Source organism: Rhineura floridana, chromosome 3, assembly GCF_030035675.1.
Source record: "Rhineura floridana isolate rRhiFlo1 chromosome 3, rRhiFlo1.hap2, whole genome shotgun sequence".
NCBI classification, from domain to species: domain Eukaryota; kingdom Metazoa; phylum Chordata; class Lepidosauria; order Squamata; family Rhineuridae; genus Rhineura; species Rhineura floridana.
Window position 1 is genome coordinate 124,466,178 of NC_084482.1, and position 14,475 is coordinate 124,480,652.

At 42.0% G+C, this 14,475-nt stretch overlaps 1 protein-coding gene across 2 annotated transcripts in view; it reads right to left on the bottom strand.

The window, feature by feature from the left end:
* FANCD2 (FA complementation group D2) overlaps positions 1 to 14,475 on the bottom strand; it is a 60,668-nt gene that overhangs the window by 27,429 nt on the left and 18,764 nt on the right. For both annotated transcript variants that reach the window (XM_061617759.1, XM_061617760.1), the window contains exons 11-21: positions 14,156 to 14,254; positions 12,950 to 13,050; positions 11,792 to 11,900; positions 10,286 to 10,321; positions 9,241 to 9,384; positions 8,274 to 8,408; positions 7,197 to 7,328; positions 6,241 to 6,348; positions 5,109 to 5,218; positions 3,703 to 3,763; positions 2,252 to 2,371 (exon numbers count right to left, since the gene is read on the bottom strand). In XM_061617759.1, coding sequence (XP_061473743.1) covers positions 2,252 to 2,371; positions 3,703 to 3,763; positions 5,109 to 5,218; positions 6,241 to 6,348; positions 7,197 to 7,328; positions 8,274 to 8,408; positions 9,241 to 9,384; positions 10,286 to 10,321; positions 11,792 to 11,900; positions 12,950 to 13,050; positions 14,156 to 14,254 — 1,155 coding nt within the window. The remainder of the gene's footprint in view (positions 1 to 2,251; positions 2,372 to 3,702; positions 3,764 to 5,108; positions 5,219 to 6,240; positions 6,349 to 7,196; positions 7,329 to 8,273; positions 8,409 to 9,240; positions 9,385 to 10,285; positions 10,322 to 11,791; positions 11,901 to 12,949; positions 13,051 to 14,155; positions 14,255 to 14,475) is intronic.

Below are 14,475 nucleotides of genomic sequence, written 5' to 3' on the forward strand. Positions count from 1 at the left end.
GGGAACCTTTGAGCCAAAAAGCAGTACATAAATAAGCCACAAAATAAAAAATAAAAAAAATCTAGCCAATTAGGAGAATAGACTCCTGATTGAGTTTCTATTTCCTGTTAACTGCCAAGTTCCTAGGATGAACCTTTGACCCTCCAGTGTATAATATCCCCTTGTACAAAATTTCCTGAGCAAAACACCCCTTGTGCTTTTAATCTTGCCATGAACTTTTGACTCTCCTATGCACGAGAGTCTTTAAAGCAAAAAGCAATCATTTTATAAGACAAAACCTGAAGGCTACATTCAGCTTTGGCCAACCCTCCAAGGGCTGCATTACAATAGTGGGTGTGGCCACCACCCCCTCTCTCACACACATACACACACACCATCCTCAGTTCATTTATACAGAAAAGTTCAGGAAAGGGATTATCTCCCCCTCCCTACTCATCAAATGACTGATCTGATGACTGAGGAGGGAGTGATTTTCATCCCCACCAGGACATAGGACTGGGTGAAGAGGTTTAAATCCGGGTGTGTGTGTGGGGATCTGCTGGGATGGTGGCCTAGACCTCTGGCCCAGGCTTTAGCTACCCCAGTTTAGAGAGTAAATGGTCACTTTGGAAATGCTCAGAAGTGGCAAAGTTATCTTCTCTGTGTGGGTTCCTTATGAGCAAGTGGTCAGAATTCAGATATGAATGCTATATAGGGACCCAAAATGTTCTCACAGTAAAATTTAAAGCATTAACTAAATGATACTGAGTTTGTCTTGATGTTCTTTGAGTAAATCTACACCATCATAACTCTTTGTGGGTTTGTAGAGATAAGGTGGTCCTACTCCCACTGGAGGGAAACCAAGATGCAGAAACTATCTTCAAGTCTCCTTGAAGGGGCCAACTTCAACCAGGACACCACAGGTACTCTACAGTAGGGATGGGCAATCTTTTTAGGGTTGAGGACCACATTCTCTTGGGGGAAGCACACACCCATTTACACAAACACATAAATATACTCTGTGGCTCCCCCCACCAAAACCTTCAAGCCACCCTTTCTCCACCGACTAACTGCAGTCAGTAAAGCAGCGAGTGATTCCCCACACTCAAAAGGAGACAATCCAGAAGAAAAACAGCAGTCCAGATTCAAAAGGGCTGGTCTATCCAGAAAAAACACAGAGCATTTGGAAAATTTGTCCTAATTCCTGAACTCAGTTGCCTGGCCTGCCTGAAATATCTGCCTGACGTTATTTTTCTTCAATGGCTTTTTGGCAGTGGCAACAGCAGAAAGGTACAGGAAACTTGGGGGAGTCACACCACATGTGGCAGAGGGTCACAGGTTGCCCACCTGTACTCTATGGAAACTTCACAGCATTTAAAAATATATCTCCCACAATATTATCCTCTTTACTAGAGACATGATTTATTTATTATTTGGTTTACATCCTGCCCTTCCTCCTAGCATATGTTCACATACCATGTACAAGACAGCACTGCAACCTCCTTCAGATATTGCTAACATGATGGACAAACTCACATCCATTTAGCACATTAGAACATTCCTACGCAAGTAGAGATTGTCTTGATACTACATTCTGCATAAACAATGGAACTCTGCAGTCCACTATAGATATGGAACATACCATGAAAGATCCCAACACCATCTCAAAATATATATTAAAAAGCTGTATCTGTGCCTTGCCAACTGTAGATTGCAATCTCCAATTTCACTCACTTGTGGCGTGATGCTATAGCATGCACACTGGAATAAGAGAGGAGTTTTGGGGAAAGGAAAAACCAAAAATGCACGTTGGACAACTCATGCTTGTTTAGAGAGGAATAAACCATGAGCGCTGGTTTGCATGCTAAGCCAGTGCTGTGGTGTATTTCCTCACAGCTCAGTAAAGGCTGGGAGGTGCAATCTGAGCAGTGTGCACAAGCACACTGCATGATAAACCATAGTTTGTTTCAGACTATGGCTCTTACCATGACTTACCAGGCTACTGTCTCAGCTAATACTAGTTCCAGGCTATGGTCTGAAGGAACATAAGGCCAGCTCCCTGCTGAAGCTAAGCAGGGTCAGGTCTGCTCAGTGCCTGGATGGGAGACTGCCTGGGAACCATATGTAAGCCGCCTTGGGTTTCAATCATGGAAAGAAAGGCAGGGTGGAAATGTAATAAATAAATAAATAAATAAATAAATAATACTATCCCTGCTATGATTATGCAATGTTTATAACTGAAAGAACAGAGACCAATAGCTCTGTATCCTACCAGGATCTGAAAATCCAGATTCCCTTTCTGAATCAAGTTGGCAAGTTCATCATAGTAGAGAGACAAGGCCTGGGGGACCTGTCCACAGCAGGAGCACACCAGCTCTAGCAAAGATGTAATCTGTGAAAAAAGAAGCAGAGAAATTGCTTGGAGGGGAGGGGCGGTGACATGAGTTCAGCTTGCAAATGTTCATACTCAACCCACAAACTCCAAGTGGCTTTAGAAGTTACCACAAGTGACATCAGTCAAAAGAAGGTCACTCTGGCATTTGGCTGATGGCTCTTGTCATAACATTCAAAGGATAATTGTGCAGGCAACTTGTGATAGCTATATATGCACATGCACCCTGTGCAAGTTCCCCTGTGAACATTATGAGAAACACCAGCAGCCAAATTTGGATGTGACCTCTTAACTAATATCTGAAATCTACATACACATTTTCTATCGACACTGACATCTTGGCTCCTTCCATAGCTCCCACTTACCCATCCCTAGTTTAATTCTTCCAAGTTTACTCTGCTGACCTCTTAACCAAGCCTCATCTTGGAGCAAAAACGAAGCCAAGGGGGTGCCCTGCCCTATGCATTGGGCTAGTGACAACTTGAGACAGCCCCATGGTCGTCATGGAGGCCATGAAGTCCTGAGCTGGAACACTAGAGGTAGCCTCAGCATGGACATTGAAATCACCCAGCGCTATCATTCTGGGCTCCTCCAACACCACAGCCGAGACAGCCTCCACCAGCTCAGTCAGAGAAGCTTCTGGGCAGCAGGGTGGATGGTACACCAGCAGCAACCCTAGTTTACTGTCTCCCTGGCCTGACACCAGGTGCAGGCTCTCACAGCCAGCTCCAAGACAGAGTGGTTTCCTGGTGACAGAGATGGAAGTTCTGTAGACCACAGCAACTCCTCCACCCCCCATCCCTGCAGCTTGTGCTGGTTTTGCACCAAGTATCCAGATGGGCAAAGCTGGGTCAGAGCCACTCCTCCCAGCTCATCCACTCAGGTCTCGGTAATGCACACCAAATCGGCACCTTCATGCACAATCAAATCATGGATGAGAGTGGTCTTATTGTGTATCAATGTGGCATTAAACAACAACACATACAGGGCAGTGGGCATAGCAGATGAGCAACAAGGAACCCATCCATGAGAGGAGTGGCAGCAAGGAACAAGGTGCAGATAGCCTACTTTGAGTTACACTCAAAGTAGACCCATTGATTGCAATAGGTTCTACTCTGAGTATGACTTCAATATCATTCACTGTCTCTTGTCCTAGCAATTCCTGACGGAGGAAGAAAGAAGCAACAAATGTTTTTCTATGTTGATCTGAATATCTCTCCATAGTCTACACTGAATATCTCTCCCTCCCATTCAGCTCTGCTGCAATTTTTTCAAGGATTTTTCAAGGCTACCTATTCCCAGGGGTGCCCTGCAAACATCCACATACTTGCCTGCCTACGTTGCTCCTTGTTCAGCTGTGCCCGTTCCAGTAGCTGTCCATTTTCTTTACTCCTGAAATTATATTTTATATTAATTACTGTTGTCTGATGTAGTTGGGCACTCACATATAGAGAATCTTGTTCTGAGCCATAGAATTATCCAGGAATTAATGTTGTTTTGAAAGCCCTAAATTCATTACATTCATCTTTACACTTCATTGATCATCATTCATTGCCTAATTAATCCTCACAATGATATAACTATCATCATTCTACATGGGTAGGAGGGTGGCTTCTAAAGCCATAATTGCCTTCAGATCCTCTGAAATTTTTCTTCCTGCTCCATATTACCCCCACCCCCTCCAAAGTAACTGACCAACCCCAAACAATATTGTTTAAGGCAGCCTTTCCCAACTAGTGGGCCACCAGATATTGTTGGACCACAATTCCCGTCTTTCCTAACCATTGGCAATGCTGGCTGAGGCTGACGGGAGTTGAGGTCCAGCAACACCTGGTGGCCCACTAGTTGGGAAAGGCTGGTTTAAGGAATAGAAATTAATTGAGAGAATGGGGCCTCTTCACAAGCAGGGCTGTGGAGTCAGTACATCAAACCTTCGACTCCTCCTCCTCTATTTTTCTACCGTCCGACTCCGACTCCTTCATAAATGGCAAATGTAGATTATTTTATTCATTTATTTATATCCCGTCCTTCCTCCCAACAGAAGCCCAGGGTGGCAAACAGAAACACTAAAAAACTTTAAGACATCATAAAAAGACCTTAAAATACATTAAAACAAAAAAAATTTAATTATTAATTTTATTTTGAAGCCGGAGTCGGTACATTTCTACCGACACCGACTCCACCCAAAATTGCTTCCGACTCCGACTCCACAGCCCAGTTCACAAGAGCACCTTTTTTTAATTTATAGTTTTATTGAGTTTTTGACCACAACACGAATCTTATCAGAGAATTAAAACAAACCCAACAAAACACTTTTATGCTGGGGTCCCTTCATAATCTGCAGAATGCATTTTGATATTATTCATTTAACATTCCCAAGAATGCGGAATTCTATCTCCACCTTTTACAAGGTACCAATAAATCATACATGTATTGCAGATCATTAATATCCACGTCATTTTCGCAGAAGTTTGTACAGAATGTGGCCATCATCTCTCTTGCACTGTGTGCATATACTGCATGTACTCCCCTACACAGGGAACAAAGTCACAGATCCTGCTGCTCGCTTTTTCTAAGGTATATTATTTGCATTACTCTTAATGGAAATGAATTTTTTGAAAATGGCTTTATTCTCTTGGGCTTTAAATGGTGCAGTTATCAAGAGATCTCACTCTCCCTCCTTCAGTGTCTACAAAAGAGTTAAATGATGGTATGAAAATTCTACTCCATTCCTCACCTTTTTGCTGCCATGCTACCCACCATGGTAACTGCACCAATAATCCCAATGCGCTTATACTTGGGAATAGTGCTGGATAGTTGCTTCCTTATCACCATGTGCATGTCATCCTGCGTGGAAAAAGGAAACGGAGTGTTAGAAATAGCAATACCTCATCCAGATGTGCATGCAGTAAATCTCACACCACTGAATTACAGGTAAAGCCTCTAACACCTGAAACGAGAAAAGTAGCACAGAACTATATTTTCTGCAAATCTCCCAGAGCCTGCCTGAGGGATGTTTTCTGCTGTCAAATCTTCCTCGGGATGTAGTAAAACACATGATTGTTCATGCATTTTTTGGACGACTCTGGGGGAGGGGGAATATAGTATACATGTGCTATATTTCACAAAACAAGCAAGAGGCATGAGCCTCTAAACTGTGGATGGAAATATAATTCGAAAAGTTGAGGGATCAAGAAGAAAACAAGAGCAAATCGACAACAAATAGGAAGTATAAAGATGCACAGCTGAATTGGAAAAAATTCTGGGTGATAATACTTAGATATTAAAATGTACTGCGTCCCAAGAATTCCCAAACAGCAAAAGGCTATGCGAGTAAAACCACTCTTCTGGCTATGTTACAGATTGTAACACAGCGTTATGCATATGTTATACTGAATGCCCAGCTGAATGTTATACTGTCAACATTTACATATTAATCCCAGACAAATTTGTAAATTTTTGAAAAACTCAAGACATGGTTGAATCATATACGTATGTTGGGATTCAGTGGAGTATGTCTGAATCCTAAATCTCCAAATTATCAGGTATTGGCAACTTTCACCAAATTTGGACATCCACTATTAACACATTCACAAATCTTACTGTTATCAGTGGCATCTAGACATTAGCAATCAGATACAGGACTAGGTCCGTGTCATAAGAACATCACTGCTGGATCAGACTAAAGGCCCATCCTGTTCTCTAAGTGTCTAGCCAGATGCTGATCCGAGCCCACAAACACAACATGAGTGTAATAGCAGTTCTCCTCAGTTGTGCTCCCCAGCAACTGGCACTCAGAAAAATACCTCTAATCCTGGAGGTAGTATACATCCATCAAGGTCTACAGGATTAGATACATTTCCACTCACTTGAATATGGCTGCTTTTGTGCCCCTGGCTGAATGCCAACATGCTAAGAATGTGGAATAGCTTCCGGATTTGGTGTGGACTCAGATTATCCATATAGTCTACAATGCTCTGAAAAGGAAAGATAATCAAATTAAGCCAAACACTCCATATCTTCATGATAAATTCTGATGTATAATGTAGCACGTAGACTAGCTTCCTCTCTGTCTGAGGTGGCAAAAGGTGTACCATTAACCAATCTGTGGTGAACCATCTAGCACTGGCCAATTGCTAAGATTCTTCCAAAATATGCTGCCCTAAGTGGACTTATGTGCAAGAGTGCACACACAGGATTACTTAACAGACAAACTACATATGCCTTAAATGATGGGCGATCCTTAGTGCTCTTTGCAAGCAAGACACCTGTTAGTGGACCATGGGGATTGTAATAATAGTAGGACTTTTGTTTTCATAGAATCTCACACCAACAACTCCGCCTAATATTCTGTCCTCTTTTGACCTCTGTCCTGTTCTTCACAGGGAAATTCTCAAATGTATATAAACCAGAGAGCTAGAAAGGATCCAATCATCATCCAAGACTTAATGAAAATGGAAGTAATTCCATTCATGCTTTATACCAGAGATGGAGAACCTGTGACACTCCAGATGTTGCTGGACTCCATCAGTTCCAGCCAGCATGGCTAATGGTCAGGGATGATGGGAGCTGTAGTCCAATGACATCTGAAGAGGCCACAGGTTCCGTCTCTGCAGTGTACCATGTGTCTACTTGCCCTTAAGAGTACCACAAAGTAAGCAGAATTGAGGATATGTTGAATGTCTGTAAGAATCTAAATTCTCGTTTTAAAAAAATATGTTCTTTTTACCTCCTTTTTGCTTGCATTTCTGTCTTGTCATTTGAGAGGTTAGTTTTTAAACTATTGGTTCCAGAGCTAAAGCTCCTAGCATTGGATCATACTTGCCTTCAGAAAGACAGCATATGGAACTATTGATGAAGTGTGAAGAGACACCAGGTCAATGAGCATATCCAGAGAGACATCGACTTCAATATTATTGCCACCGCACGCATGAGTTACCAAGGCACCCACAATCTCCTGCAGGGAACAGACAGGAAAGGAAAAATGAAAAGCATACATTCTGGCTTTGGACAGAAGGGCACTGGCCTTGTAGCCTAGGGGCTAGAGATGCTCAGTTGAGAGCATGGCTTCTTCACCTTTTATGCTCATTTGGTTCTCCAGCTATTGGTTAACATAATTTGCACTCACGTAAGCTGGCCTGTACAGAATGACAGGAAACTATATAGAAAGAAGGCATAAACCAGAGCAAAACACAGAACAGAGATATGCTTCTCAGACTGAGTACAGCAGGCATCTTCATGTAAGAAATGGAGTTATAAAGGACAGGGGCAGGTAACACAGGCTTTGGAAGAGGATATGTTAACCTCTTCTTCTCTCAATGGTGTTTAATGTCAGGAATTAATTAATGGTACCCTTGGGTTATCAGGTGCATTTTATTTATATTATTTTGATTTTACTGTTTGTTTTATCCTTTTAATTTGTACACTGCTTTGAGATGGACTGCAATAATTTTATTATAAAATAACTTTTACTTTCAAATAAAAAATGGAATTAGCAGGTACATTTTTTCAAGAAAGGCATGAACTACAAACAGGGTAGGTTCCAGATTTCAGGAAGGGTCCTTGTCACAGTGTGGACAATGACCTGCCAACCTCCCAACAGGGACAGGGCCCAGTTCTACTTGTGGTGGCTGCAGGGCAGCAAATAGTGTGGTCAGGTATGGCTGGTTTAGGCCCTCAGCCAGTGCCCGACCTGGCCCCGCTACAGAACAAGAAACTTGATTTAAACTGGTCTTTTAAAAAATTGATCGATGCCATTTCTGTCCCCACTGTATTAGAACCAGAAGTAGTCAAGGGCCCTGGGACTTCAGGAAAACATTGTGACTTCTAAGGAAATGTGCGTGTACACAACACCACACGCACACTTCAGCAAGCAGAGAATGGAACTGACATATCACTGTACCTGCTGGCAATAAGAGTCAAAGGCTGTAAAGGCTTGTTTGTACATGTAGCTGCCAAAAGAGACAATGCAGGGATCTGCTGAGTGGACAAATATCTCAGCCAGTGACAGGATGGCTGGAAAGAGGTCTCTCATAACCTGGATGCAGACAAAAGAAAAAGGCCCTCTGATACATATTTCTATTGCCTTTCCAAGTTTCTATCCGACTCTAAGATAAGATTTTCTATAATCTACTGTCCTGATAAGATCAGCACCGATACAGGAAGCAATTCAACATCTCACATAGATGAACAAGCAAAATACTAGGGTACTAGAGTGACTTGCCATTTTTGACAGACATGTTTCCAAAATTGTGCATAAATCCCCATTAGATGAGACAATGACGAGGCTAGCAATTATTATTTATTAATATTTATTTAATGTATATCCTGCCCTTCCTCCTGAAGAAGCCTACGGCCAGTGCCTTTTTTAAAAAAAAGCAAGTATGACTATGACTTTTACTGTCAGGATATTATTCTGTGCTAGTCCTACAGTAGACCCATTACAGTTAATAGAAATGACTAACTTAGGTTCATTAATTTCAATGGGTCTACTCTAAGTAGGACATAGTTGAATACAACCCTCAGAAGCACACATTCAGAAAGCACATCTTTGTGACATGCTGAATCCCAGGGTCAGTTCTTACATACAAGTCTCATTACTTTCTTCAGAAAAACCAGGCAGTGCGTGGAGGCAGCTAGCAGCCATTTCTCCAATTGAAGCCACCTCAATCACAAGAACTGCTGTGACAGTCTCCATGGATTGCTTGTTTTACTCTCCATATTGAACTGTACCTGTGTACACAACCACCTGGCTAAAATAAGGAAGGCTTCTATATGAACTGGTAAACCGTCATGCAGGTTTTAGGATAGATGATGGAATGGGGAATGGTTGCCAGCATGCTGACCCGTATAGCAGCATGAGCACTCACTGTTAAGTAGTAACGGAAGGCATTGTGCAGTAACTGCTCTCGTAAGCAGCCTGACTGAATCTTATTCTTCAGCACTCTCTCAATTTGCTTCTTGCTCTTGGCACTTGTAGCATAGATTATGACCAGCACTATCAGATCCAGAACCTTTTGGCAAGTAAAAAACAACCAAACTGATTATGATGAAGTTAACACCAAGCAAGATGGAAGAATAAGGAACAGACAAAGTAAAAAATAACCAAACTGATTATGATAAGGTTAACACCAAGCAATGGAAGAATAAGGAACAGACCAGGTAAGGGATCTAAAATCTGTGGTATGTAGTATTTTGCACAACATTCTGAAAAATATATTTGTAATTTTGCTTTTAAGATAGCAAGTTCCTAGTGCTTATGATTCAGCAGAAAGACTAGAAGCTCACAGGCACTGTTTACAATAAGCTAAGAAGCTTTCAGTGGTTAGGGCAGGAATTCATTCCTAGAGGCTATCTTGCTGATAAGAATTTCTTCCACAGCACAATTACACAGAGGATAGAATCCAAATTCTGGAAATGACCCATTTTTTTGCAATCATGTAAATCAAATATAAAATGTGCATACAATGAAGAGAGTTCCCAACAGCAAAATCTGACAAGCATCTAACACAGAATTCTAAACTCTTGGCCAAAGAGTGGGACAAATTTCTCTGTCATTACACCAGAGGCACCTGAAAGATTGAGATCTCTCAGTTTAATGCATGAACATAAGGTTGCTCCACCACCACTACCACATTACTTCTAATGGTTTTGAGTGAAGGATGGATTTGCTACAAAGACTGAGGTAGAAGGAGAATTCTGATCTGCTAGAAATGCAAGGAAAGAAGATAAAGAGCAGTTTCAGTATGTCCCCTCTTACTCCACAAGTGGCAACTCCACACTTTCCCAAATTGCTGCAGGGAAATTTTCAAAGAGGATGCTGTGAAGGAAACAAAGCTTCTCTCCAATTAACATGACCAAAAAGGATTGTTCTAAGTGGAGAATAGCTACTGCAGAATCTACACAGGATATTACCTTGTGGTCAGAGGCAGAAGCAACGTTTTCAATAGCCTAGACAAGGAGGAGAAAGCAAGAGACAGTTGTCAATGCTGTACAATTACATATATTAACCACCCTACACAAGAGACACAAATAGCATCGCTCCAACAGCACACTTCCCAATCGCCAGGATCACCTTAAATCATGTAAAAATCTGACATAGATATTTTTAGTGGAAACCTACTGGAACTTAAGAACCCTCCTACTACAGACTATACCTTCTCAGCACAAAGGTTGTGCTGTGGGATGGGGAGGAGAAGTACATCTGGGCACTTCTGCTATGTGAGCCAAAATGCTTCTGAAACTTATTAGGGGTCATCTCCTTTGTGAGTCTATAGGGCCTGCAAAGGGAGGACTCAATTAAGGGAGCCTCCCTCTCTAATTCATGCTCTGCCAGGCACCCAAACAGAAGACCTGGGAAGAAGGATGTAGGAAAGAGACATCCATCCATCCCATTTCAGGAATGCAAGTCTCTGTTCTGGCCTACCCAATACAGATTTTCAGCTGCAACCTCTCCATCCTCCCTGCATGGTTATAGTGTATTGAGTTATTACTTTTCATTACAAGCTTGCTGTAATCTTCCTTTGGCTTTGAGTTAACAGGGCTGAAAAGGAATTCAGTCCCAGTCATACAGCATTCCTAGCATTAATTCCATGGGTTCAGTTGTTATTCTACCAAAGTTGCAACTAGCCATAACCTTAGCCTGGAACTCAGGCATCAGATGAAGAAGACAGATAAGGGAGCCTCCATAACAGCACAATCCTATACATGTCTACACAAACATATGTCCCACTTTCAGTGGGGGTTACCTCCCAGGTAAGTGGGTATAATTTGCCGCTTAAAACACTTTGTTGGCAACAGAGACCTAGAAAGGCTTCATACCACAATGAGAAGATTATATCATGAAGGGATGGCACTGTATAGGGAGCACAGCTCCATGGTTAGCAAGGCTGCTCCTTCCCAGTAGTGTGTGCCTTACAGGTCCTACTTGTGGGCTTCTCTAGGACAGCTGGTTGGCCACTGTGAGAACAGCATGTTGGACTAGATGGGCCACTGCCCTGATCCAGCAGGCTGTTCGTATGACAAATAGGTCAGCAGGGCATTAGACTACTAATGCATGTTCCGGTTCATCTTCACTGCATATTTTCTTTAGCACATATGGCTCTTTTCCTGATCTTCCACAACATCTATGATTGTATGTTACATCTTGCATTGAGCAGGGGTTGGACTAGATGACTTCCAATGGCCCTTACCACTCTATAATTCTATTCTATTTTGATTTTCCCAAATGAAACTCAAAGCCTAAATTCAACAACAGAGCCATTCTCTAACAATTCTATCTTTCATATACAATTTTATTAAAAAGAGATTTTGACAGAACATTTTAATAAAAATCTAAAGCACAATATGTTTTTATAAAGCTGCATGTGAAAAAGGACAAGTTGGGAAAAGAGCAGATCCACAGGGAAAATACACCCTGACCTTAATCCAGCCTTCTAAAATAGTCTTCTGGAATTTAACAGCTGACTTTATAACTTCAAAAAGGAGCTTGATGCAGTCCTGGTTAATGCTTGCTTGGCTTGCAGATAGACTGAAAAGAAGCACAAGATGGGGAGTTACTCCATCTTAACAATGACAAAAGCAGCTTTAGTAGGTAAAAAGGATGATTCAAGATTAACTCCAATGGCTAAATTACTATCCACAAAATAATGTATTGGCAGAAATAAGGCAGAACAACATTAAAAGGAAGTGATGAAGTGGGAACCTACTAAAGTGAAGGCAGCAGGAATAATTGCACAAAAGAGCAGCCCCATCCAAGGCAAAGGTAACAGCAAAGAAAGATGTCAGCACAGTCAGCTGGAGGAGATGCAACAGTTGCACCAACCATGTAGGGAAATGCTTAGGATGGTCCATGTGCACACCTACACCTTATGTCCCCTTGTTGTGTCAATCACCTCCATTGTGTGGAGAACTGTCATGCCTCCATTAAATAGTTGGCAGCTGCTGCTGGTAGGAAGACTGTCCACATGATGGGGACAATTCACATGGCAGCCCTTTCTACACATTACCTCTGCCATACGAAACATCTTCCCCACCCCCTGGGGGCTGCAACGCCTAGACCAGCTCAAAGATTCACATGATCTTTAAGAGGGCAACCTCCATGTGACACATATTCTGTGGACTCCATATTATTATTATGATTTATTATGATTTGATTTAGTTCCCGCCCTTCCTCCCAGCAGGAGCCCAGGGCGGCAAACAAAGGCACTAAAAACACATATGTCTCCCGTCCTCCACTCAAGGATCAGTGGAGAAGTTAATGATGTGTGTGTATAGTGCCAAAAAACAATCAGAGAACATGAGCATAGGCAAATACAGAATTGTGATGGTGGCACTGTTTTGGCTGAAAGGGAGAGGGCAATTAAATAGTGAGATTTAAAAGTGAACAGTTCAAAAGGAGATGAAATGCTGCATTCCCATCTATGCTAACAAAGGCACCAGAGGCCTGATGCAATATTAAGTTTTTTCACAATGTGTTGCTATAGCTGTTGGTTTGCCTCATCCTAAGTGCTCATATACTGGCACAACCAGTCTTAGGATGCGGCTGAATGTCAGCTCATAGACATATCACACACAAACCTTGCCTGAGGCTGACTCCTGAGCTTGCTCTGAGAAGCATGAATCCGTGGAAGTGAAACGCATGAGTCCAGATCCAACTTCTTACGAAGGTCAGAAATTACCTGCACAACACAAGTGCATTAGTTTTTACCACTATTACTCACAAACACACACAAATGTTTGTGATCATATATTTTAAGATGGTGACTGTGGAGGAGAAAATGGTGTGAACAGGTAAGGAAGCAGCATATAAAAACTACTACAAGACAGACTTTTTAGTCATTTTATAATTGATGGAATTATCAGTCACACACAAACTTAACACTGTTTTGGACTGGCAAGGGGATATTTTTGTAAGTATCATATTTAAAATAGTTGTAAAAAGAAAATGCCAATTCTGCTTCCTTTTATGGAAGGGAGAACTGAATGAGCAATAAGAAAAGGGAGGAGGAAATTCTTCCCATTAAGAAAATATTTGGTCTTAATCCTTTTTCTGCAGCAAGTAAAGAATTGACTGGCACAGCAGCAAGAGACGTTCTTTAATTTCTTATTGCAATATGCTAACCAGGTAGTTAGCACAGAGCCAGAGACATGTTGCTTTAAGAATCATAAGGCACCTAATTAAAGGATGAATGCTTCGTTAGTCAAACGACACTCTTATCTGCCTAGGTAAAGAGGAAATGAGAGCCAGTGTGGCAGAGTAGTTAAGATGTTGGACTACGACCTGGGAGACCAGGGATCGAATCCCCACACAGCCATGAAGCTCACTGGGTGACCTTGGGCCAGTCATTGCCTCTCAGCCTCAGAGGAAGGTAAACCTCCTCTGAATACCGCTTACCATGAAAACCCTATTGGTAGGGTCTCCATCAGTCAGGATCAACTTGAAGGCAGTCCATTTCCATTTTCAAACACGATTGCACAGAAATAAATCCCATTGAACTCAAAAAGTATACAAACAATCAAACCCACCCTCCCTTCTCCCTCCTATTCCCTCCCCCTTCCTTTGATCCTCCCTCCCCATCCCCAACCCCTTCCAATCCCCTCCTCCCCCTCTCCTTCCTCCTCCCCATGGTCAGTTTTACCTATCGTAAGTGTGTGCTGGCTCATCTATTTACTCATACATAGAAAGAAAGCAAATGTTCGAGTGCTTATCATAATCTGGGCATCTATGAATTCCAAAGGATACTCATGATTTGGTCTCTTCAGCTTTAAAGGGTGACATTTTACCTCTACTGCATCAGTGGCCTTGATGGAACGGAGAATAAATTTAACAACTACAGGCAGATCTTCCACTTTTATGGCAGCGATTATAACAGACTGGCGCACCTAGGGCAAGAGCAGCACATGGTTCAGCTGTAGGAGAGGGGAAAGGCATAGCATTTATTTACCGTTCTTGCTTGCTGCATCCCTAGGGCTCTCAGGAGATTTTAGTGGAACATTCACACAGGCTGAAAATGATATACTAGAATCCTGAAGTATTAGAACAAAAAAAAAACATCAAAAGCTATCCCACATTTTGGAAGTTGCTCAGAAGTTCCAGAAAATGA